The sequence below is a fragment of the Erithacus rubecula genome (assembly GCF_903797595.1).
Source record: "Erithacus rubecula genome assembly, chromosome: 20".
Classification (NCBI taxonomy): domain Eukaryota; kingdom Metazoa; phylum Chordata; class Aves; order Passeriformes; family Muscicapidae; genus Erithacus; species Erithacus rubecula.
Window position 1 is genome coordinate 3770734 of NC_136672.1, and position 23418 is coordinate 3794151.

The 23418-nt window shown below is 51.4% G+C and overlaps 1 protein-coding gene across 4 annotated transcripts in view; it reads left to right on the plus strand.

Annotated features, from left to right (window-relative positions):
* The first annotated feature begins 4770 nt into the window (after positions 1–4770).
* Positions 4771–23418, plus strand: part of SEPTIN9 (septin 9) — a 130901-nt gene continuing 112253 nt past the window's right edge. The window contains exons 1-3 of one of the 4 annotated variants that reach the window (XM_079323430.1): positions 4771–4789; positions 5066–5084; positions 5325–5532. In XM_079323430.1, coding sequence (XP_079179556.1) covers positions 5511–5532 — 22 coding nt within the window. In that variant the 5' untranslated portion in view covers positions 4771–4789; positions 5066–5084; positions 5325–5510. Of the gene's footprint in view, positions 4809–5016; positions 5085–5193; positions 5280–5324; positions 5533–23418 lie in introns of those variants that run through there. The other 3 variants (XM_079323434.1, XM_079323429.1, XM_079323428.1) reach the window with 3 other exon arrangements.

The following is a 23418-nucleotide window of genomic DNA, read 5'->3' on the forward strand; positions in this document are numbered from 1 at the left end:
ATTTTAAATTTCCAGTAGGAGATTGTTCCCCATCCATGTGGAGCTGAGCTGCTCTCACACACATCCCACCACCCCATCTCCATGGTTCAGTGGTCTTGGTGCTCATGAATAGCAGGTCACCCCAAATGCACTCCAGAAACCTACCCCTGATTTCCTAATAGCAAGTTTGAGAGTCATCCCAGCAGCCACATGATTCATATGTGCCTACAGATGAAGTCAGGGCTTGGAGGATTTTTGGATGAGAATTCCACTGAATTATCCCCAAGTGCTGTGGAGAGCAGTTCCAGGTCACTGCCAATCAGCCCTGCAGACCTTGCATGAACAGCCTGTATGATCCAGGAATGCTATCAGGGACTTTGATCATCGAGCTGATTCCTATCTCCCTCTCCAAGATCTGGGCAGGTATGTTTTGATAAGGCTCCACTGAGCTTGGAGCAGCCAACATTCCTGCAGCTGAAAAGTTAGGCAGTAACAAGTTAGACAGGCCAGAGTTTTAATCTCAGTTTGGATAACCCTTTCTTAGAGCTTTTAAAAATGAAAATATGTGTTTGCTTTTTTTTTAATAACTAAATGAGGATAATGAATGTAAGTAAGCAGTGCACTGCATGGATTAACTGAGTGGCACAATAGGGGCATTGTGTGAGTGAATGTCCTGCTAAGGCTGCAGGGCAAAGGCAGAGCCATCAGAGGTGCCCTAAGAGTTTAATTTCCTCAAGAAGGTGGCAGAGAGAAGGGCAGATTCTGCCAGTGTCCAGAGCTGGTTGCCAGGCTTTTGTCCTTTTTCACAATCCTCTCACTGTCCTGGGCACCAGCAATGGGAATTAGGGGTGGATGATGGGAATTGTGCCCTGCAAAGGGCACAGAGCATGGGCTGAGCTGTGCCACCAGCCTGCTGGCACGGAGCTCCTCCAGGGGCAGTGAGCTGACCAGTGGGATGTCTGCACTCCTGGCCCTTTCTGCTGGCTCAGTGAATCCCAGCTTTTGGATCCTGGGGTGGGACAGGTCCCACTGCACATGCAGCAGTGCCCAAAGCCCTCCTTGGTACCTGCCAGGGCAGCCCTGTCTTAGCCAAACCCCACAAGTTCTCAGCTCCTGTGGGTGGTCTCCTCTTCCTTTTCCTTGAGTCCAGGGGCTCCCCACGCTGGGTTTTGCAGGGCCAAGGCCAGGGTGAGTGCCACCATTCCCCTCCTGCTCACCTTGGCAGCCAGCACTGGGCCCTGGGCTGCTGGGGCAGAGCAGGAGGGAAAAGTCCTCTGCATGTCCTCTCCAGCATCACAGCCACAAAGAGTGACTGGTCAGGAAAGGAGCTTGGAGGATCATTTGTAAAACAAACAGAACTGGAGAGGGAGATGGGGGGATTTGTAGTCCTGACACCTGAGGTTCTCCCCCTGTGTCAGTCAGAGATGCTGCTCCCCCAGCTCAGATCTGCTCTGCTGCACATGGACAGGTCTTTGCAGTGTAAACTCCTGCTTCTCCTTGTTGGACACCCAGGGAGTTCTGTTCTCTCCATGACAGCCACTTCCACCCACCAGCCAATGCCTTGGAACTCCAGGAACCCTGAGCCTCACCACACCTCTCCCTGGGAAAACTCCATCCTCCTCTTTTGTGAGAGAAGCTTGGTCAGAGAGATTGAATGAGTCAGTCAGAGGGGCAGTGACACAGCCCAGCATTCCCCAGTGTCTCAGGACATTTGTGTGAGTCCTTGCAATCAGTTTTTTTCCTATGGGGCTCATCCTCTCCTTACTTATACCCTTTCCTCCTCACTCCAATGTGCATTTCTGGGTGCTGCTGCCTCTGCTGTTCTCTCTCTCCCTGTGACCCTTTCCTGGGCCTCTGGCTGCTGGCCTCAGCCCACGGTGTGGAGCTGGCAGTGCTTGTCTCTCCCTCCCCTGATCTCTGCTGTGTTTAGTTTGGGAGATTGTGTTTCTGCAAGCAGGACCCCCACATGCTGGGGAACGTGGCTCCCTGGAGGAGGATGCTGAGGAAGAGACAGCACAGACACCTTGCAGCTGATGCCTTCAGATTTTAGCCTTTATATTTTTCAAATATCGTACTGCATTGGTGCATAACTCTGAACTCCAGATACAGTGTTAGTTACTGTCTTCACATTTTGGTCAGACAAAACAATCCCTCTAGGCCTGAGATTCAAGGACACTCTACAGCATCAGGCCCCAAAAAGTATAAACAAAAGTGAATTGGGGAGAAGCAAACTGAGGGAGCTTCATTACCTGAAGCTGTAATTGGAGGATTAATCCCTGATATGCAAATAGACCAAACTTCTACCTGTCTGAAAAAATCATTGTTGTCCATTCTGGATGCAGCCTCTGCAAGGCTTTTGGCTCCCCAAGGTGTATCTATTGAAGGCCTTTAATAAATACTCTTTTTATTCCCTTACTCTATTCTGGGTAGCCACTCCAAGGCATCACAGCCAACACTTTTCATGCCTGCAGCAGCTCTAACACACACATTGCAGGCAGAACCAGCTGCTGAGGGTGCCACAGCTGGGCCAGGCTCAGCAGCTGCTGCAGGAGGGGCAACATCTGCAGCCCCAGGGGCTCAGAGCAGCCTGCCCTGGCTCATCCCTCCAAAGGTCACTGCAGGGTGTGTGGAGTGGGCACCAGGGGGGGACAGGCAAGGCTCACACAGCCTCTCTGCTGCCTCCCCGGTGCCAGGGTGGGGTGTGCTTGGCAGGGGGATGTTTGGGGCAGGGGCAGGTGTGGGTGCCAGCTCACACAGTGCCTGCCAGAGCTGCAGCAGGCTGAGCCAGCAGCCCAAATCCCTACTTGCAGGAGAAGTAAATTCCCTCACTGACTTACGAAAGAGCAGGGAGAAAAAAAAAAAAAGGTCTAAATGACTTACCTATTTGAAGGCTATGGGCTCTGCTTTGTATTAAACATTAACCTGCCCTTCTGAGCCAAGCTGATTCTCTGGGCAGTTCTGAGGCTGGGCAGGCAAAGAAAAGGATTCTTTGTCAGAGAGTATTTCAGAAAATGATCCCTTCAGCCATTTTCTGTCTCATGGTGTTTGTTTGCCCCTGCCCCACAGTTTGCTGTTTGTGTTTGTGCAGTGGAGCTGATCAAACAGCCACGGCTCTGAACAAGCTGCTCCCACCACAGCTGCCCTGGGACCATGGCACAGACACCCCCTGGACAGGTAATCACACTGATGCAGGACTGGACATTGAATTGCACACATATGATTGCACACTAAAGCAGGCACACGTGTGCATATCAAGAAGATATCCCATAATCAGGCAGGGAAGGCTGCCTTTGAACTCCTGTGAGGTGTTTCCCTGGGTGCTGAGTGTCACACAGCTGTGCCCATCAGAGAAGTGCAGGAGCAGAGCAGTGGGATCAGTGACCAGCAGAGGGTTCTGCTCCTGACTTTGCCCTTTCTTTGGTGTACAAGGTGGGGCAAGTTGTGGCACTATTGTTTCTCCTCCATGAATTGTGACTAATGATTTCAAAAGCACCTGTGGAAAGGGTAATATATCATTACTATTGCCTTAAATGTGTACTTGATTAAACAACAAACCTTTGGTGGGTCAAGAGGGTTTTTTTTTGATTGAAGTTTTGTTGATGGCAGTTTTTGCAAACATCTCCCCCTTGCAGACCCCAGCACTGAGTGATGTAGCTCTGTCCTGCAGCCCTGGGCAGTTGTTGCTCCAATCCTGGGAATGTGGAGTGCTCCTGAGCTGCTCCAGTGCAAAGTCTGCCTGCTTAGCATTGAATCCCCCAGTGACTTCAGCCAGCTCTTCCAGCTCTGCACTAAAGCTGGAGAGAGACTCAGACAATCCTTCTTCTCAGATCTGCTACAGAGGGGATAATCTGTGGCTGAGAAATGGTGAGAAATGCTGATAGGACCATATCCTGCTAATCCAGCTCATCTACTGCCTTTGTCATTGTGCAATGCCAGGGTTAGGGCTGGACAGAAAACTTTTTCCCTGCTCTGGAAAAGTCCAAAACGGAGCAGAAAGCCCTTCCTATGGAATCCATGCCTTCCTTAGAGCTGGTGGAATTCTCTCATGCGAAGTGGACTTGTGCTCTGCACCTTTGTGTGTGGCTGCCCCCAGAGGGGCTGTGGGAATCTTTCCAGGGAACAGCCTGGCCCTTCCTCCAGCAGTCCAGGCTCCTGCACTTCCCTGTGCCCCGAGAGCAAATTAAAAGCAGCTATGACTTTCTTCCTGTCTATGTTTGCAATGCCCCCGGCTGATTGCATTTGTGTAATTAATTGCCCAACCTGCGTCTCGCAGGGAGCGATCCCGAGCGTGCTCTGCCTGGCACAGCAGGAACAGTCAAATCCTTTTCCCCATACCTGGGGCGATGTCTGGGGCTGTTTCTGGGCTCCGTGGCTCTCTGTTCCCCCCCGCAGCAGCGAGTAAATGAGGTGTGAGCCTGCACAAGCGATTTGCTCTGTTCGCAGCCTTGAATGAGCCCCGGACGAGTGGGTTTGGAGGGGAAAGCGGCGTTTTCACGGGTCACTAATGCACTTTGAACTGGAGCCGGGAGAGCAGCGCTGACCCGAGCTGCTCCAGCAGCCAAGGGCTGAATCAAATCCACGGGGTGCGCCGGGCTGGAGGCGTGAAATTCCATCGCTTCCCTTGGCTGCGGCGGCGGCAGGAGCTGGGGTCTGCAGGGCGGGGAGCTGGCAGGGCCATCCCCCGGGATGAGAGGGGTGCCCTGGGGGTAAGGGGCGGCCAGGGGGGAGCCTGAGCCCCGCTCTACCCCTGCCCGGGCCGGGAGACTTGGAACAGCCCAGCCCGCACCGGTGTGTGCCTGGGAAAGGGAAGGTGTGTGCCACAGGGAAAAGTGTGTGCGGCTGGGAAAGGTGTGCTCCATAGGGAAAGGTGTGCGTGACAGGGAAAGGAAAGGTGTTTTCCATAGGGCAGGATGTGTGCGGCAGGGAAAGGTGTGTGCGGCAAGGAAAGGTGTTTTCCGTAGGGAAAAGTGTGTGCGACAGGGAAAGGTGAGTGCGGTAGGGAAAGGTGTGTGAGGCTGGGAAAGGTGCGTGCAGCTGGGAAAGTTGTGTGGGGCGGAGAAAAGAAAGGTGTGTACAGCTGGGAAAGGTGTGTTCCATAGGGAAAGGTGTGTGCGGTAGGGAAAGGTATGTTCCACAGGGAAAAGTGTGTGTGACAGGGAAAGGTGTGTACAGCTGGGAAAGGTATGTGCGGCAGGGAAAGGTGTGTGAAGCGAGGAAAGGTGTGTGAGGAGAGGAAAGGTGTGTGAAGCGAGGAAAGGTGTGTGAGGCGGGGAAAGGAGAGGTGTGTGCGGCAGGGAAAGGTGTGTGTGTGGCAAGGAAAGGTGTGTTAGGCGGGGAAAGGAGAGGTGTGTGCGGCAGGGAAAGGTGTGCGCCGCACCTGGAGCTGCCCCTCGGCCGCGGCACGCACGGATGCGGTGGCTCCGGGCGCGTCCCCTCCCCGGCCCTGCCTACAAAAGGATCGCGGCAGCCCCGGCACCGCGCACCCCAGCCCGCCTCGCCCCTGCTCCCATGTCACAGCCCGCTGCGACGGCATGAAGAAATCATCGTATTCAGGTGAGCCTCCCTCGCCTCTCGCCTCTGCCTTTGTGTCTGTGCTGGGAAAAAAAAAAAAGGTTAAAAAAAACCCCAAGTTTTGACGTGCACAATCGCTCCTGCGGAGGAGCGAGCAGCAGTTTCAGTGTGTATAAACAAGTGGAAAAGGTTTAAAAAGCAAAGCAAACGCAGCGAGGCAGCGTGTTCCAGGCAGAGCCCGGCACTGGGGGCACGGATCTCGCTGTCACCCGTGCCAGCACGGGGGGAGATCAGCCCGGTGCAGCGTGAGATGAGAACAGGACAGTGCTCTGTGTGTGTGTGTGGGACACTGGTTGCCTCGGGGCCGCAGGCACTTCCAAAGGGAGTGTCAGAGACGGGATCCCCCAAACGGGGTGCCAGGGATGGGATCCCTCATACTGGGGCACTCCAGTTTCCCTTCTCCCCCTCCTGGCATTGCCAGACTCACCCTCTGGAGTGAGGGAATTGTGCCCTCTGCTCCTTCCTCCTGGCTAACACAGAGTGTGCAGCCATGCCTGGTGTCGTTCCTCTGAATTACCGGTGAATTCCTGTCCCAGGAAGTGCCTGGTGCACCACAGAGGGGACAAGTCTCCTAGAAGTGCCCTGCTCACCCCATAAAGCTCAGGTGCCTCTGGCAGCTCCTCCAGCTGCTGGACTTTGCTCTGCAGCTGATTTCTGCTCTGCACCAGCCTGTGGCTCTGCTCTGCAAGCCAAGTTCTGCCCTGGCTTTGCCCTGGCCACTGTGGGGACATGGTGGCATCATTCCAGAGCCCTTCTAACACCCCAAGCCATGGGTCTGGCCATCCCTCAGGAGTGCTGGTGGCAGCTGCCAGTCACTTGAGCCACATTATGGGCACAGGGCTCTGTCCCAGCTCATGAACCACAGGAGCTGGGGGCTTGGCTTCACTCAGAAAACTCACTCTGTGATGCTGCTGCCTGTTTATGGTTAAAATTAATTAGCAGTGTTTCTCTCTTGCACATTTTTCTTCTCTCATTAGCGTTGCTAAATGGGCTGCCGGGAGGGTTTATTAGGGCTTGAATGCCGGGAACCCGAGACAGTCTGGGTGTGATGATTAGCATGTTGTAATGGATTCAGCTGGGCATTAATGGCTGTGCACTGTGGGTAGGGAAACCTGTTATTTGTTGTGGCCTCCTGAGGTGGTTGGAGCAGCCCTGGAGCAGGGAGGAGCAGTGCAAGGAGAGGTGTGGATGAAACTGGCTGTCGTACAGAAATACTGCCAGCTCTGTGACCTGGTGTTGTAACTCCTTGCAGATGAGGCCAAGGGTCCTTAGGTGCTTTGTTTGTTTGGGGTGGGTTGTGCTGGAGGGGAGCTGGGGCACTGCAAAGCCCCTGATGCATCCCAAACCATCCTACACTTGGAATTTGGTGGGTGGCCAAACCCTCCTGCACTCGGTGGTACAGCTGAGCTGACATCTGGGCAGTTTGTTTCAAAGGGGCTGTGGTTGCTGAAACACTGCTGTGAGATTGCTGGTGCTGTTTGAACAAAAAGAGCAGAGCTGCATGGCCAGAACACACTGCTGGGAAGCAGCAGGACAGCTGTACTCCCTACAAACACCTCACTCCTTGCAAAGAGCACAGGCAGCACTGCTGAGCTGCCCTGGGTTCCCAAGGCTTCACTTTGGGTGCTGCACCCAATAAATCTCCCTGATTTCTTGGGCAGAAGTGGGTGAAGGTGGATGGATCCCCCATGGCACTGGGGAGGCCACCCTGGGGAGTGCCACCTCTGAGAGGTGCAGCCAGCCCTCCGTGGCTGGTGTGTTCACAAATCAGGGCACAGCAATGGTCACTCACTCTGGGGGATCTCACTGGGAATCCAGATTGCTTCTCCAGGACATAGATGTGCAGGGTGCTGCAGAGCCTCTGGGCTCTCTGCTGCCTGTCACAGGAGCTGGTGATGTGACAAAGTGACTTCTCAGCTGCAAAAGCTGATGCTGACAGCCCCTGGCGGGTTGGAAATGCAGTGCCTGGTTGAGAAACTCCTGAAAATGATGGCAAAGGAAAAAAATCCAAACACTTTTGAGGGTAGGTACATGTTATGTCTGGCCTGATTTGTCCCTCTCTGGCATATTTTGTATCTCTTTTGTGGACTGGGTCCTCCTGAACCCAACTGGAGTATCTTGCTTGGCTTGCCAGGGCTGATCCTCCAGCTCCATCCTCCTGCATGAGCACTGCAGTTCTCTCCTGTTATCGGGTTTTTCCCCACCCCAGGCAAGATTTACCTTCCCCAAAGCACTTCACAGGTGATCCCAACCCATCCCTGAGCACACTCCACGTAGGTGAGGTCGGGATGATGAGTTTACCTTGGGGTGCCTCGCCTCTTAGTGAGACCTTTGTGCCTTAGCCACGGGCATGTATGGCTCATCCTGGCACTGCTTTTATTCCTGGAACTCCTGGGGAAAAAAAAATAAAAGCAGCAGCAGCAGGAGGGGAGAGCATGAAACAGGGATTTTACACAGCAATAACTTCTACTGAAGCCAGCTCTTACATGTGTGCCTTGGGGATGTCTGTTACTTCAGTTGCTGAAGGCAAACTTGCCCTGGAATAGTACTTTTTAAGGATTTTTTGGTTCTCACTTTCCATTACTCAAGTCCAATTGCATAGCCAAAGAAGCAATAGACAGGATTTGTGATAAATGACAAAAGGATTTATAGGTATTTTCAAGGATGGTGCAAGTGATTTTGGCCAAGGATAGTTTTAGTTTCTGGTTTATGTGAGATGCTGGCACTCACTAAAATAAGGAGCACCAGAATTACAGTACCTCCAGAATTATTCCTAGTGGTTATGTGTCACCCACCCTTACCTGAACTGCAGACTCCTAATTTATTGCTTAGGCACTTAGGGAGAAATAACTCTTCATATATGAGCTAAAGCTTTAGGAAAAATACAGGAATAACAGCAAGAGCTGTGATGCCATCACTGAATGAGGATTTTCCCATATTGTGACTCGTAAAATGATTCCCTGTAAAACATGGGAAATAGAATATAACTCAAACTGGATTTGCTGCTGCTGTCTAGAGAATTTGTGGCTCATCCCTGGAAGTGCTCAAGCCAGGCTGGATGGGGCTCTGAGCAACCTGGTCTTGGGGAAGGTGTCCCATGGCAGGGATTGGAATGAGATAATCTTTAACTCAAACCATTCAGTGGTCCCATCTCAGCTGGGAAGCTCTGGGGAAGCAGCTCTGTCTGTTTGTAGGTTGGTTTGTTGGTCTGTGGTGTCCTGCCCAGCCCCACCCTGTGCTCCTGCAGATGCACCTGGGCAGCTGAGCCAATGTAAAGATTTGGGGGTTGTGCCCAGCAAAGGGCTCTGCTCCAGTTCATCCAGGCAGGGGAGAGAAGCAGGAGCTCTTGCTGGGCTGGGCAGGAGCTGTGGTGACACAGGTACATGTGTCACAGTGAGTCCTCACCCAGCACAGAGGGACTTCATCAAAGCAGCACTGCAGGGACTTGGCCCCCAAATAACCCTCAAGGGCTGAGACTGGCCAGCTCTGGAGGGACCCTCAGTCCATATCTGGCTGGAGCTGGTCTGAAACGGGCTGAAAACTGAGACTGGACCTTTTTCAGTCTGATATTGCATGAGAGACCTGGTGTGATTCCCTTAAAGCCTTTTAACCACCCTGCCATAAAAGCTGCTGGGTGGGGCAGAGATGTCCCGGTGTCTGCAGAGCCCATTGTTTGCTCCTGAACCCGACCCCATCTCTGTCACTGAGCTGGCACCATCTGTGTCTGAGCTGGGGAAAAGTTCAGACCTGATTTTTTGTACTTTTTTTTTCCTCTAGTTAGCTGGCCAAACTGCAACATCAAGGAAAAAATACTGCTTGGATCCAACCAAAACATTCATTTAATTTTAGATTGTCATTTGCAACAGAAATTCAAAATAGTTTGTTTTGAAATACATTGGGGAAAAAAAAAAAAAAAAAAGTCATTGTTTTTCAGCCCAGACTCTCAGCTAGCTCTTACTCTCCAGACTTGCATTGCTGGGCCAGTGAGAGTGAGGGGAATGTGAAAGGTAAAAAAGGGTGAGGAGAGAGTTTTGGAGCTCAGGAGTGGAGGGAAGGGGAAGGATGGTGGAGTGTGATTCCCCAGGAATCCCCTGTGGAGGGGTTCTTGGTGTGCATTTGTGTTGGTGCTGCCTGGTGCTGCTGAAACAGCAGGAAGGAAAATACCAAGGACTACAGAATGAACTTGTTTTTTTTGATGATCCCAGAACAGCAGGAGGCTTCTGCACAGACAAAGGGCTGTGCATTATTTTCAGGATGCTGAAAGCTCTGCAGGTTGGCAGGGTCAGCTGCCAGGAATGATCTGCATCATTCGGATCCACGTGAGAGCTGGTACAGACCAGACATCCACAGCTCCTTGTCCTTGCTTTAAGCCCCACAACAAACAAAGTGCTGTTCCTGCATGGCAAACCCTTGCTCCTTTTTGGACAACCACATCTCCAACTTGTCCACACTCATCTCTCACATTTTTGACCCAGTGAGGAGCAGCCATGGTGCCTGCTTACCTTCACAACATTCACACATTTCTCTGGTGGGTTTTCATCCCCAACTCCCTTAATTTATTTACTTTTTTAACCACTTGATCCATCACCTCATGCTGTTCCCTGCTCTGCCACTTCCCCATTGCTGCACATAAGTGGTACAGACACTTTTGATTTTCCCACTGGCCCCAGGATTGTTCTTTCAGCTGTAACAATATTCAAAGATGCTCAGAGAGAGCAGCTACCTTTATCCAGAGTGCTGGGGATCCAGGGAAAAGCAGGCATGTCCTTCCCACCCCATATCCCTGAATTCCTCAATGACTTTGTGTGGTGGGTGGCAGAGGAAAAGGCACAGGAATAGGGCAGTGTTGCTCCCAAACCAAGAGCAGCACTGCCAGGTCTGCACTGTGCAGTTAATACCTAAAACAATGAACCATTCTTCTGATTGCTTTTAAAAAATCTTATTCTTCAGATAATTCTATTTCTAATATGCCTGTTCTGTCTTGTGGCAGTACAGCCTGTAATTTTCTTGAGTGTTACAGACTGTTGTAGCCCTTGTTGGATGAAAGCACCTTGATCCCTGGACAGACTGTTCTCAGCTGCCCTCAGGGCCTCACAGTGGCTTTCTGTGGCTCAGCAGACATGGAGAGCTGTTGATGGCACTTGGCATCAGTCCTGGCAGACTTTCCTCAGTTTTTCCTTGTGCAAAACCCGAGGTGGGACCATGAGGAGTCCAATCAAAAGGCACAATTGTTTTATTTCACTCCTGTGCTGACAGAATATATTGCCATAGATGTAAATGCAATGTGCCATCACATGTTTCTGATGGCTGGTGGTGATTGATGGAGCCTTGTTATGAAAAACCCTCCTGTGGCAGATCCTGCTGTGCTGGGGTGGCCAGATCAGGGCTGTGATGGGTTTGGTTGGGTGTTCTGCTGTTTCCAGGCTTGGTGGCTTGTGTGGGCAGGGGTAGAGCTTTGCTCCAGGTAGGAAAAACATCCCAACATCTGTTAGAAAACTGTTTGGAGAAGCAAGGAAATCCAGCCTGTGGAGAAAGACAAATAACAAACCACAACACGCAGACATTAGCAGAACATAATGCAGGGTGCTGTGGGGCCCAGGGGGTGATTTCTGCTTCCCCAAAACACCCATCCTCTTCCTGTGGCCACCTGGGCTGAGCAGGGAGAAGTGGTGGCCTGGGGAATAGTGAGATGCTGCAGTGACATCCCAAAAGCAGCTCTGGCAGTGAGCAGGGTGCTCTGTGTACCTGCTAGATGAGGGGTGTCTTGGGGCTTGCTGCACAAAGGGTGATCCAAATCCAGGGAAATGTCTGTGGAAGAGAAGAGAGCTTTGTACTGCAGTGATTTGTGAGGATTTAACCTGTGGGACAGATGTGTGAGGCTCACAAAGAGCAGGCAGAGGTGACCTGCAGGGGACACTTGTCCCTTGGGGTGACACCTCACCAGGGAGTTCTTCTTCCTGCCAGGACCTGGCAACCTCAGGAAAAGCAGCTGTGGCTGTGGAATCCCTGTGGAATCCCACAGCAGTGGTTTGGTGGGAGAGGCAGCACAGCCTCTGTGACTCAGCCCGTTCCCACAGTGGCCTCGGTGCCTGGCTGGTGACAAGGACAGCCCAAGGCCCCCTCTCAGGGTTTGTGCTCAGAGGGGACTCACAGCTGCCTGGGAATCTGCTCCTGCTGTGTCACTGCTCAGGTGAGGCTCTCAGAGGGATTCAGTCATCTCCAGAGCATGGGGATGGCACCAGAGCCTGGGAAAGGAAGGTTTTTGTGACACTTGTGACACAGCTGACTGTGCTGGGCAGGAAGGGGCTCGTTGGGAAGTTCTTGCCACAGTTTCACCATTGATCACTGCACTGCACCCTCTGAAGCACAATGTCAGTCATTTCCATGACCTGAACTTCTCATTGCAGGTTCAAATCTGATGGCCAGAGCATGTCACTGTCCCCTCCATTTCCCTCACTGCTCCCAGGTCAAGCAGATGGAAGTTAAACTGGAGGGATGATTGCAAGTTGGAACTAGCAGCAAAAGGGTTTTTTTCTTCCCTTTGTCCATGCCAGATGAGTATTATTTACAGGAAACACTTTGTACAGCTTCAAGATTTGTTTAGAGAGGGAGTGTAGGGGAGGAGACAGCTAAAGGCAGAATGGAAATTAAAAAGGTCACAGTAATGCTCAAGCAAATCCATAATTTCCTGGAGTGGGAGTATTGCTATTCTGGGGACTGAGGGAACAGTGGAGCTTGGGCTGAGTGTGCTGAGGGAGGAGCTGGCTCCCTTTGGGACCAGAGCAGCTGGGGACAGAGGGACCCTGACACGTGCTGTCCCTCAGCCCGTCCCCAGGCACGTCCCGGGGTGGCCGTGCCAGGGAATCTCAGAACAGCCCCAGGGACACGTCTGCTCTGACCTGATGCTGTCCAGGGAAATGGGGATTGCCTGCAGCTTTGTGCAATGCAGAGAATAAACAAAGGAAGCAGGGATGAGATGCCCTCAGCCCTGCTGCTGGGGGGACTCAGGGAGAGCTCTGAGTGCCTGGGCACGTACAGGGGGAAGCTGCTGAGGACAGCAGGACAAGGGGCTCGAACAGGACCCGTGGGAGGTGGCAGGGGGTTGTTGCAGGGGGTTGAGGAGGCTCTGCTTTGGCTGCAGAAGAGCAAGAGTCACCCACCCTGGCTGGTGGGAGCCCCCAGCCTGCCCAGGTCTGTGATGGGGGCATTGCTCTCTGCATTTTCAACTTCCATCACGCTCTCAAGATGACTTTCAATTAACTTCTAAACTTAAAAGCAGAATCTAGGTGCATTTTAATCAGTAGGAATGAGGATGGAAGATAATTCTTTGCCAGTGTGGAATTTAATTTGAAACATTGAAGTTGATGATGTTGCCAGTCCGAGCCTAATTCTCGTCCTCTTTGCTTTGGGGAAGGTTTTCAAGCTCACTGATTTTCAGTGCTCTAGTAATAGAAGTCACATGTGCTGCAGTGTCCTTAACTGAGGTCAGTTGCTAGAAACACTGTGAAATCCTGAAATCCAGACCTTTATCATGTGCTCTTGCAGCCCACTCTGCCACATGAGGGGCTTTTTTCCCCTCTGGTGTTCTGCCTTCACGTGTTTTAGAGCATGTTTTATAAAACTGGTTGTAATGCTGAGAAATGTGAGTTTGAGTTGTGCCCAGAACCACCACACCACGGGGTTTCAAGTGCTTGTTTTTTAATTTATTGATTTCTTCTTTTTAGCAGGTGAGCTGTAGCTCTCAGAGCCGTTGAGTATCTGCTGAACAGCTCAGCCACAACCTGCAGGACTGTCATTACTGCAGCTAATTACCCTCTGACATTCATTTCCATTCAGCTCCATCTGCATCTGTGAACGCTTTCCCAAATTGCTGTTCTGACAAGTGAGATGCCCCAGTTGTGGAGCCCCACATCTGAGAAGGCTCTTGGTGCTGTGGCTTGTTGGGGATGTCATGGCTTGGGTGGTCTCTTCATCCTGCTTGGCAGCTGGAGCAAGAGGCTGTGAGTTATTTCCCGTGGTGGGTTTTTGTCAGATAAACCTCCCAGCAGTGATGTGAAATGGCCTGACAGCTGATTCCTGCAGTTAGTGCTGGGAGCAATGAGTTAATCTGGGGAGGGATGAGCTCAGCCCTTGAGAGCTTGATCCATCTGTGGAGGTTTCAGAGCTTCCTCTGCTGTGCATGGTCCTTCATGGACCAGGCAATCATTATCACACATCACTGCTTTAAAATACATCTTTAAAATGCATCTTTAAAATACATCAGGCCTTTTAGACATGTGGAGGGGAGAGGGCAGGAGAGTGTCTGTGGCTGCATGGTTGTTTTGTGTGTTTGGCTTTGTTTTTAGAGATCATCCTGGGAAAAGCAAGAGCCCTGTGCTTGAGCTTTATGAAGAGGGAATAGTGAAAAAATGTGTGTGGATTAATGTTCAGATCTTACTGAGCCTTTCATCTCCTTTGGGCCCTGAATACAAGAATAAGAATGGATATGAGGCAGAAAATGTGCTGGGTGCTGATAATTGCAGGGTTTTGCATTTTACAGACTGCACCTCTTCCTTGGTGGATGATTTTTGGGCTGCTGTTGGCAGAGGTTGTAACACAGGAAAAGGACCTGGAAGATTGGTACAAGGCACAGTCACACAGCTCCTGCTGAGCCAGGAGCAAACCCTCACCTTGGTCCTGGGTAAAAATAAGCAGTGCCCTCATTCCTAGCCCCATGGCAGGATTTCTGTGCCCAGAGCCCCTCCAGGTGATGGGCAGGCTGCTCCTGGGAGGCACACAGGGCTGAGAAGTGTTTCCCACAGGCCAGGTGCACACAGCAGTGTGGGTCAGTGGGTGGGAAAGGACACAGGACTGGCACAGGACACCCAGGGAGGTGGCAGGGGGTGGTTGCAGGGAGGCAAGGAGGCTGGAGGGTCTGTTTTGGCTGCAGGAAAGGCTGCAGAAGGGCAAGAGTCACCCACTCTGGCTGATGGGGAGCTGTGCTGGCAGAGATGTCCCCAGGTATCCACGAGCTGTGGCTTTTCTCCTCCCTCCTCTCCCCCTCCATGCTCTGAGCTGCCTGGGGCTGCTTTCCCCAGGGCTGCTCATGCTCTCCTGCCTCCCATCTGGAGATGCCCTTGTTTGAATTTCCAGGGCAGCAGGGAGGGTTTGTTTGTGCTGCTCTCTGAGCAAACACCTGCCCGTGACACGGGGCTGTGCAGCTGGCACCTTGTCCCCTCCCAGGTGGCACCTTGTCCCCTCTCAAATGGCACCTTGTCCCCTCCCAGGTGGCACCTTGTCCCCTCCCAGGGAGCTCAGGGATCCACAGCAGAGCCTGGCTGGTGCTCACAGCACAGGGAGCAATTCTGATGGAAGGCACCTCCTGCTCTCATTTATGTGTTCTGACAGCCTCACTCTGCAGTCAGGTCCATCCCACGTTCACAGGCTCCTGCCTGGAGTCCCTGTCACCCTCAGTTTTCCTCCAGTTGATGACACAGCCTGGCAATTCAGCCCATGTGGGATATGGATCTTGCACAGGAACCTCCCAAACCACTGGCTTGAGCCTGGTGTGTAAATCAGGCCTTTGTGCTGGTCCTTGCTTGGTCACCCTGTGTCCTGTCTGAGTTTTTTCACAGAATCAGAGAAGGTGCTTAGTTGGAAATAACCCATCAGTGTCATCAAATCCAACTCCTGGCCCTGCACAGGACACCCCAAGATTCCCTCCATGTGAGAGCATTGTCCAAACGCTCCTTGATCTCAGACAGGCTCTGTGCTGTGATCACCTCCCTCAGGAGGCTGTTCCAGAGCTCAGCCACCCTCTGGATGAAAAACTTCTCCTATCCAACCTAAACCTCCCTGACTCAGCTCCAACCATTTCCTTGAGTTCCTTCACCTGTCACCAGAGTAAAGAGATCAGTACCTGCCCCTGTGATCTTAAACACCAGAGTGAGGTCTCCCCTCAGTCTCCTCTTTTTGTTTGGTTGTTGTCCTTTTCCAGAATAATTGGATTAATTTGAATTCTAATAATCTCTAACATTTCATCCTCACTTGGGATTGCAATCATCTTTAATAAGCTCTCTTCCCACTTCTCTTGGCTAATGGATGGTGTATCCTTAGGTCAAATCTGAGAGGTCAGAATTTGAATTAAAAATTGCCTTGGCATGGCCCCTAAGAACACCCTAGAAGCATCCAAGCCCTGTTGCCTATGGATTGTGGGCAAAATAAAACTATAAACCAAGTAGAGACCTCTGCTTTGGGGGCTAAACAGCCTCCTCTGCTTTTCAAATCATGTCATCATAATCTTTTCCAGATTAAGCCCTGTTTCAGCTGCAGGGGTTTTTTAAATTTCACTTTCTCATGGAATAACTGCTGGTGACAGATGCTCAGGAGCCCTGGAGGTCAGTGCTTTGTTTATACACAGGGAAATTAGGGAGTGAAGGGTGGCAGTTGTCACTGGAGAGGGACATGGATGTCACCTCCTCGTGGAGCATGTGTGGCAGTGACCTTCTCTGTGCCTGAATCACCTGGGCAGAGCCTGCAGAGGGGCTTTGGGTCCTCCAGGGGATCCACTCTGGATAAATGGGGCGTTTTTCCTGGGAAAAGGGGAAGACACTGTCTCAGTGGGTTTGTGTGGCAGCCTGGGGCTCCAGCAGGTTCCCTGAGCCCTGCTCCTGTCAGGGACTGCAGATTACCAAAATGCTTCCTATTCTGGCAGCTCATTCAGACACTGATCTTAGAGCTGAGGGAGCTAATATCCTGTATTACTGAGGACCAAGGCCTGGGAAAAACAAGGTGGAATTTAATTTTGCCTGAGTGGAGCCATCTGAAAGCATCTCTGAATCAGAGCTGGTCCCTGCAGCCTGTCTCCAGCAGATGATTCATCTATCTCCCCCTCCCTCAGTGCTGCAGAGCCCAGCTCCTGTGGCTGTGGCTCCCAGGCACAGGTGGGGTGAGGAGTCAAACCCCTGGAGACCCCAGGTTATGATCCCACCCTCCTGCAGGCACTAAAGCAGGTGGCTGCCACCTTTCAGCTGGTGACAGGCTGTGTGACTGCTTGGTGGCAGCAAGCTCCAAAAGCATCCCCTTGCAGCTGGGGGCTCAGGGCACAGCTCTGCCCTGCTCAGGAGCAGCTGGGCCATGCTAAGGACAGGCACTGCCACAAATCTGATGCCTCGGACATGGCAAATACATTTAATCTGCACCAGGGATTGTTCTTCTGGCTCACAAAGAGATGCTTCAGTAGAGAGGAAGAGAGGTGCCAACAGGAAGCTGGCTGAGACAGCACAGAAACATTTTCTGGTCATGATCTCAGCCTCTGGAGATAAGGTTGGAATTTTGACACCCCCCAGAGCATCCTGCCTTGGCCCCATGTCAGTCCTGCAGCTCTGGGCAGGGAGGGAGGCTCCTGCTGGGTGATGCTCCTGCCAGGGCACAGAAGGTGGTGGTAGGTTTGGGATGAAGGGATGGCAGTGCCATGGATCCCCTCTGGACAAGAGGTGCTGCAGTGCCCAGGCTGCAGAAGGTGCAGTTTGTACAAGGTCAGCCCATGTGATGAACTCTGTGCTGTTGAGCTCCTCAGAAGTGCCCTGAGCCCCCAGACAGGGAAATGCTCTCAGGTGTGCCTGGCAGCAGGCTGTGTGTGCCCAGGGCAGGGTTCCCATGGGGGTCCATTCCTTATGGCACAGGGTGCTGTTCAGGAGCCCCACCCTGCTGGAATCCCCCCTGGGCAGGGCAGGGGCAGTGCACCAGGGTTTGGGTCACCCAGCAGGAGCAGCAGCTGCCTGTTTTGTGGCAAGGATTTGCGTAGTGAAGATTGAACATCTGGGTTGTTGGGGTGGTTCTGGATGGGACCCAGGGCTCTGCTGACAGCTCTGTTATCCTGAGCTGCCATGTTCCAGGGACAATGCTGCCTTTCAGCACTCCACAGAATGGGCTTTGTGCCTCCTCCTGTGAGCCCTCTTTCTCTCCTGAAAGGCTTCCTCAGAGGCTGCAGGCACTGCTCCGTGGCTTGGGATGGTTTTCACCTGTGCCAGTGGTGATTTCACTCTGCCTTTGGCCAGGGCTGGGCTGTCTGGTGGTGCCAGGTGCTTTGCTTCCCCTTGCTGGCAGCTGGAGAAGCCCATGAGAGGATGGAGTTGCATTGGGACCTCTTGGAACCTGGGGAGGAGTGTGTGTAACCATGGAGTAGCATCAACAAGTAGTTTTTATACCTGGGCATTATTTAAGTGAAGCCATTCTTGATTTTCCTGCTGCTCTGCTCTGGAGCTGGCTGTTGGAGACACAGCTTGGCAGAAAGGGAGGTGCTGGGTCTAGAATGATTTTGTTCATAGAATAAAAAAATATTCTGAGATAGGACACACAAGGTTCATCAAATCCAACTCCTGGCCCTGCACAGGACAGCCCCAAAATCCCACCCTGTGCCTGAGAGCTTGGTCCGAACACTTTTTGAACTCTGGCTGGGTTGAGGCCATGAACACTGCCCTGGGCAGCCTGTTCAGTGCCCCACCACCCTCTGGGTGAAAAACCTTTTCCTGATATCCAACCTAAGCCTCCCCTGGCACAGCTTTTTGCTGTTTCCTTGAGTCCTCTCACTGGTGACCAGAGATAAAAGATCAGTGCCTGTCGCTTGTCCCTTACAAAGATTTTAAAGAACAACCAAGTTCGATATTGGCACTTACATATTGATTCTACATCTTGTTTTTAAATGAACTTAATGTTTCTGTGCTGGGTATCTCTGATGGGTTCTGGGGCACAGATGGCCAAGGGCACCTGGCCCTTCATTAAATGCCTTTAAATGGTTTATAGAGAGAGTCTGGGGGGCAGAAGGGAAGCACACAAGGAATTTAATCTTGGGGTTGACTGGTCTGTCACAGACAGAGCTCTCTCTTCCATCTCCAAGTCAGAAAGACCAGCCATGGTCCCAAAAACAGCTCCATGAGTGGCTTGAACATCTAAGTGCAGCATCTTGTCAGATCCAGATGGAATTATACTGAAGTTTGTAAAGGCACTTCTGCAAACTCCAGTGAAAGCTGATCTGCAGCATTAGGCACTCAAATATGTCCTGAGTTTGGCTGGAGCTCTCTTCCAACTTCCGTGCTGCAGCCACTATTAAATATAATTGTAAGATACAAGGAAAAACACCAAAGAATGTTATTAGTTTATGAAACTTAGTTGCCTTGGCTACTTCTGAGGTAGAATTAATGGAGAAAACCCTCAGTTGTATGAGGCCAGGGATTTATTGTAGTCTCAAACTGTAATTTCCCTTCTCTCCTGCTTAAGGACAGCGGACATTATCTCAGGAATCTATAGATAGTGTCTGAGTCATTCTTTAAAGCACAGCTAAAATGTAAAACCATTAAATAATATATCCTTGCAGCTCCTCTGACCAGGGGAAGTGTTTGACACCTCATTTCACAGGCAGGGAAGAGCATGTGGAGGAGGAGAATTACGTGCAGAGAGTCATGTTGGAGTTCTGGGCAGTTCTGTCTCCTCTGCTTGCAGCTGGCTTTGCCCCATGGCTGAGCTGGTCCTGCCTGCCCACCCCCCTCAGCATCTGCCCAGGGCAGGATCAGCCTCACTGGAGCAGAGAATAAGATGTTACTGGGCTTGGGTCAGAGATAATTGTCCATGTGTGATGTCCAAGGGAGAATCTGCAGTTCTGAGCTCAGTTTGTTGTGTAGGGCTGTGCAGGGAGTGGTTGAACCTCACCTTGGAGCTTGGCCTTTCTGACTTTCTGCAATTCTGTGCAGGATCAGAGCACCCCTGGGGTCTGCCCAGGCAATGCAGCCTCATCACTGTGTGAGCTCTGTGTGTGGTGCTGGGGCTGCTCAGGTGGAAGGCTCTGGTGGTGTTTGCAGCCTGGAGCATATTTAGAATATATATCTGTGTGGACAGAAAACTGGCCATTTCTGCTTGATCTTGATGCTCTTCCAGTATTGCCTGTTCTGAATAGAGGAGCCAGAGAATTAGTGGATCTTGACCCTGGATATTCACCTGAGTTTCTGGCTAGGAAGGGATTTAGTGGCCATGGGCCCTTGCTGCCCCTCTGCCTGGTGCTGCTCCTTCACCCAGATGTTGCCTGGCTGCATCTCTCTCAGGGCAGGAGGGAAGAGGACACTTTGTCCAAGTCTGGGGCTTGCTCCTGAGGGATATCCCTGGCTTTTCCCTTGGCAGCCCCTGCAGAGTCAGGCACTGCTCTCAGACCCAAGGCTGCCCTGTTCCTCCTCAGCTCTGGTGGGGAGGTGCTCACTGGGCTGGGGGTCCCAAGGGTCTGCTCTGGGTGTCCTGTTTGCCCCAGGTCCTGTCACCCCATGGGTCACCCAGGCTCAGGAGAGCCCTTAACCCCTGTCCTTTGTCATCTGCTGCCCTTCAGCTGCTGCCTCTTTATTCTGGGTTTTTCTCCTTTGTGCATCCCCACCCCTCTCTGGGAAAAATCAACATTTGCCTTGCAGAGCCTGGCCAACAGAAGGGGTCTGTGTTCCATCCCGATGGCAGCCCCAGGCTTGCAGGGCTCCCATGATAAATCCAGTGGTGTTTGTTGCCAGGGGGACCCTCTGAAACACAAATTTGGGAGTTGTGTGTGTGTGTGTGAAACGAGCAGGGAAGCTGTGAGCAGTCACTGAGCAAATGCTGGGGCTGAGAAAAAAAATGTGATTGCATTGAGGTTATAAGATGACAAGAAATTGATTTAAAATCTAAGTAAGGATTACATTTTAGTTTTATTTTGGGGGTTTTTTTTTGTGTGCTAGGACTGCACATGGTGATGAGCAGAGAGGCAGATGCTGGGCTGGGAAGTTTGTGTGTGCTCACAGCCAGAGCATTGCAGACCTGTGGGAGTGGGGAGCAGAGCTTGGGGTGCCTCAGGAGTATTTGATCCATATGGAAATACCACACTGGAGTTTTAAAATTTCTTTCCCCTCCTTCAATTCTGCCCGTGGTTTTTCTCCAGCTAACCCATGGCCATTGCCAGATGAACCCAAGGAGGTGAGGGGCACTCCTGAGGCTGGAAGCTGCAAATACTGGGGGGTTTGGGGAGGTGAAGGATGAGCAGGGATTATTTGTTTTTCCTCTGTTTCCATAGTGCTCTGAGTGCTGAGCCTTATCCCTTGTCCACTCAGGCTCCTGGGGACTCTTGTGTTATTCATGTTAATTAACTAACACATTTCTAGCTTGCTGGAGGTCTTGTGGCAGCTGGTTAATGTAAGAGTTGGATTATTAATGTGAGAGTTATTTCCTTCTTTGAGCAAGGCTGCAGCTTGGATGGCTTCAGATACCTTCCCACCTCTGCTGGGATGCTGCAGGTTCTGCAGCAGATCCAAGCTGCTCTTGCAATGACTTTACAAGCTCAAAACCCCCTCATTTAGTGAAAATGCCATAAGGCACCTATCCATTGAATTCCAGTCCTTGGGTCCTGCTTCTCTCTCTTGGATTTTGGCACATTGTGAGCAAGTGAGAGCATGGTGAAGACAAGGAGAATTCAGAGGGACAAGACCTTTCTGGCAATCTGGTCAGCACCAACAGTGAACTTGGAGGGATTTTAGACCTGACAGTGGTTACCAGGTCCAGCCCCAGCCAGCAGAGCTTCACAGGAGCAGTTTTCCATCCCCACATAAACCCTTTTCCCTTGCCTCCTGCTGCTAAGTAAAAGAATCCCCCAAGCCAGCAGAGCTGCCAGCATGTACAAAAGGCCCATTTTTGCAGTCCCTTCCAGTTTGTGTGCACACTGGGGGTGTGAATGTGCATCTGCACAAATCCTCTGCCCTGGTGACGTGGCACCTTCACCACTGCCCAGCCGGGTTACTGGAGCACTCCAACCACAAGGATCACAGATGATGACTAACACACTTTTTTTCATATGAAAAACTGCTTGTGCTAATTTTTTTTTTAGTGCTTTCATGGTTGTCCAGTGTATCTCTGAATGAGTATCAGCTGTGAGGAATTTGTGGTCAGTAAAGAACAGATGATCATGAGGGGTGGTGAAATGATCTTGTTATTTCTGTGAAGTGAATATCTGAGGACTGAGCTTACTCACCTCAGAATAAGCTCAAAGGCAGAGTCTCTGTATTGTTTAAAGGCCATTTTAGTTCTTGAACAACTTGCCAAAGCACTTGAGATCACTCCAATGTTTTAGTCTTGACACAGAGATTGAATGTCTCCAAAAAGCCAAGACTTAGTTCAAGCACAAGTTTTGAGCAGACAGAAGTGTGTGCTGTGGGGTTTGTGGGTCAGCCAAGGCAATTTTCTGGCCTTAAGCTTTATGGATGCAACAATTGATTTCCTGAGAATTACAGCAGTTTAATTTGAGTTAACAATTTGAATCAAAGCCTACATTTGAGCCAAGGTTAAAGTGCTGTGTCCCCTGTCACCCTTTATCACCAAGTGCAGGACTGGCCCTTCTCCCCAGCACATCCCTTCTTTGTGCAGGGCACTGCTGGCCTTGGGCAAGCCTTTCTAACCCTGCAAAAACTGAGGCTTGAGTCTTGCTGCCTCTTGTCATTAGCACAAGCTTTTGGAACATTTGTTTGGTGTTAGAATGCTTTTGGCACCTGCTAAAGTAGAGTGTTGTGGTAGGAATAGATGCATCTTGCTAATGCCAATTTTCCTGTGGTTTCCTTGAGGGTAATTTGAGCTCCAGCCTCAGGCTGGGTTCTGAATGTGGGCTCATGGCTCCATGTGCTGATGAGCAGTGTTGTTGGTTCCTGCTCCCATGGGAGGGAGCCTGGTGGTGTTTTAGGCTGTCTCTGCTCAGCCTTTGACCTGGACACAGCTTGTTGGTGCATCTAGGCTGTGTGGAGAAGGGAGTGGAGCACTGCTGAGTCTGCAATCAGTGGCCCTTGGCCACAGCATCCCTCCATCCCCCCAGCATCCCTCCACCTCACCAGAATCCCTCACCTCACCAGAATCCCTCCATCCCCACCAGAATCCCTCCACCCCACCAGAATCCCTCCATCCCCCCAGAATCCCTCCATCCCACCAGAATCCCTCCACCCCACCAGAATCCCTCCATCCCCCCAGAATTCCTCCATCCCCCCAGAATTCCTCCATCCCCCCAGAATCCCTCCACCTGACTAGAATCCCTCCACCTCACTAGAATCCCTCCACCCCACCAGAATCCCTCCATCCCCCCAGAATCCCTCCACCTCACTAGAATCCCTCCACCTCACCAGAATCCCTCCATCCCCACCAGAATCCCTCCGTCCCCCCAGAATCCCTCCGTCCCCCCAGAATCCCTCCATCCCCCCAGAATCCCTCCCTCCATCCCCCCAGAATCCCTCCCTCCATCCCAGCAACCACCCTCCACCCCACCAGCATCTCTCCATCCTGGTGAAAGCTCAGTTTGCTGCCAGAGATATTTGATCCAGAATGAAACCATGCACCAGGGTTGAAGTTTTTTATTTTTCTAGCTGTGCTCAGCTTCTTTGTAAAGGAGTTTCTGTTACACAGAATCTGGAAGAGTGTCTTTTATTCTTCAGTGCATGTTTTTGATTAGTACTGGAAATGAACATGAATTTTTTCCCTTTTTTTTTTTTTTTAAACTGTATTCCTTTTGAGGTTAATATTGCAAGTGGATTTCAAGCTAATGGAAGAGAAGCTGTAATTGTGTGTTTCACTGGACTCAGGGCAATAGAGATTCTTCTTCCTTTGCTGCTCTGCTCACAGATGTCCCTCCCTGGCAGTCTCTGGCTCCCCTGTGTCCCCAGCTGTCTGCAGTGACCCTCCCTCCAGAGGTGATGTCCTGTGTCAGCACTGGAGCTCTGCAGCTCATCCTGCAGCAGCTATGGAGGCAGAGATTGTGCAGTGAGGGTTTTCCTCCTGCTAACAGCTCCAGGCCTTGCAGCTGCTGAGCTCTTCTCCAGTCAATCTTTTTTATGCCTGGAGCTTTCAGAGTCT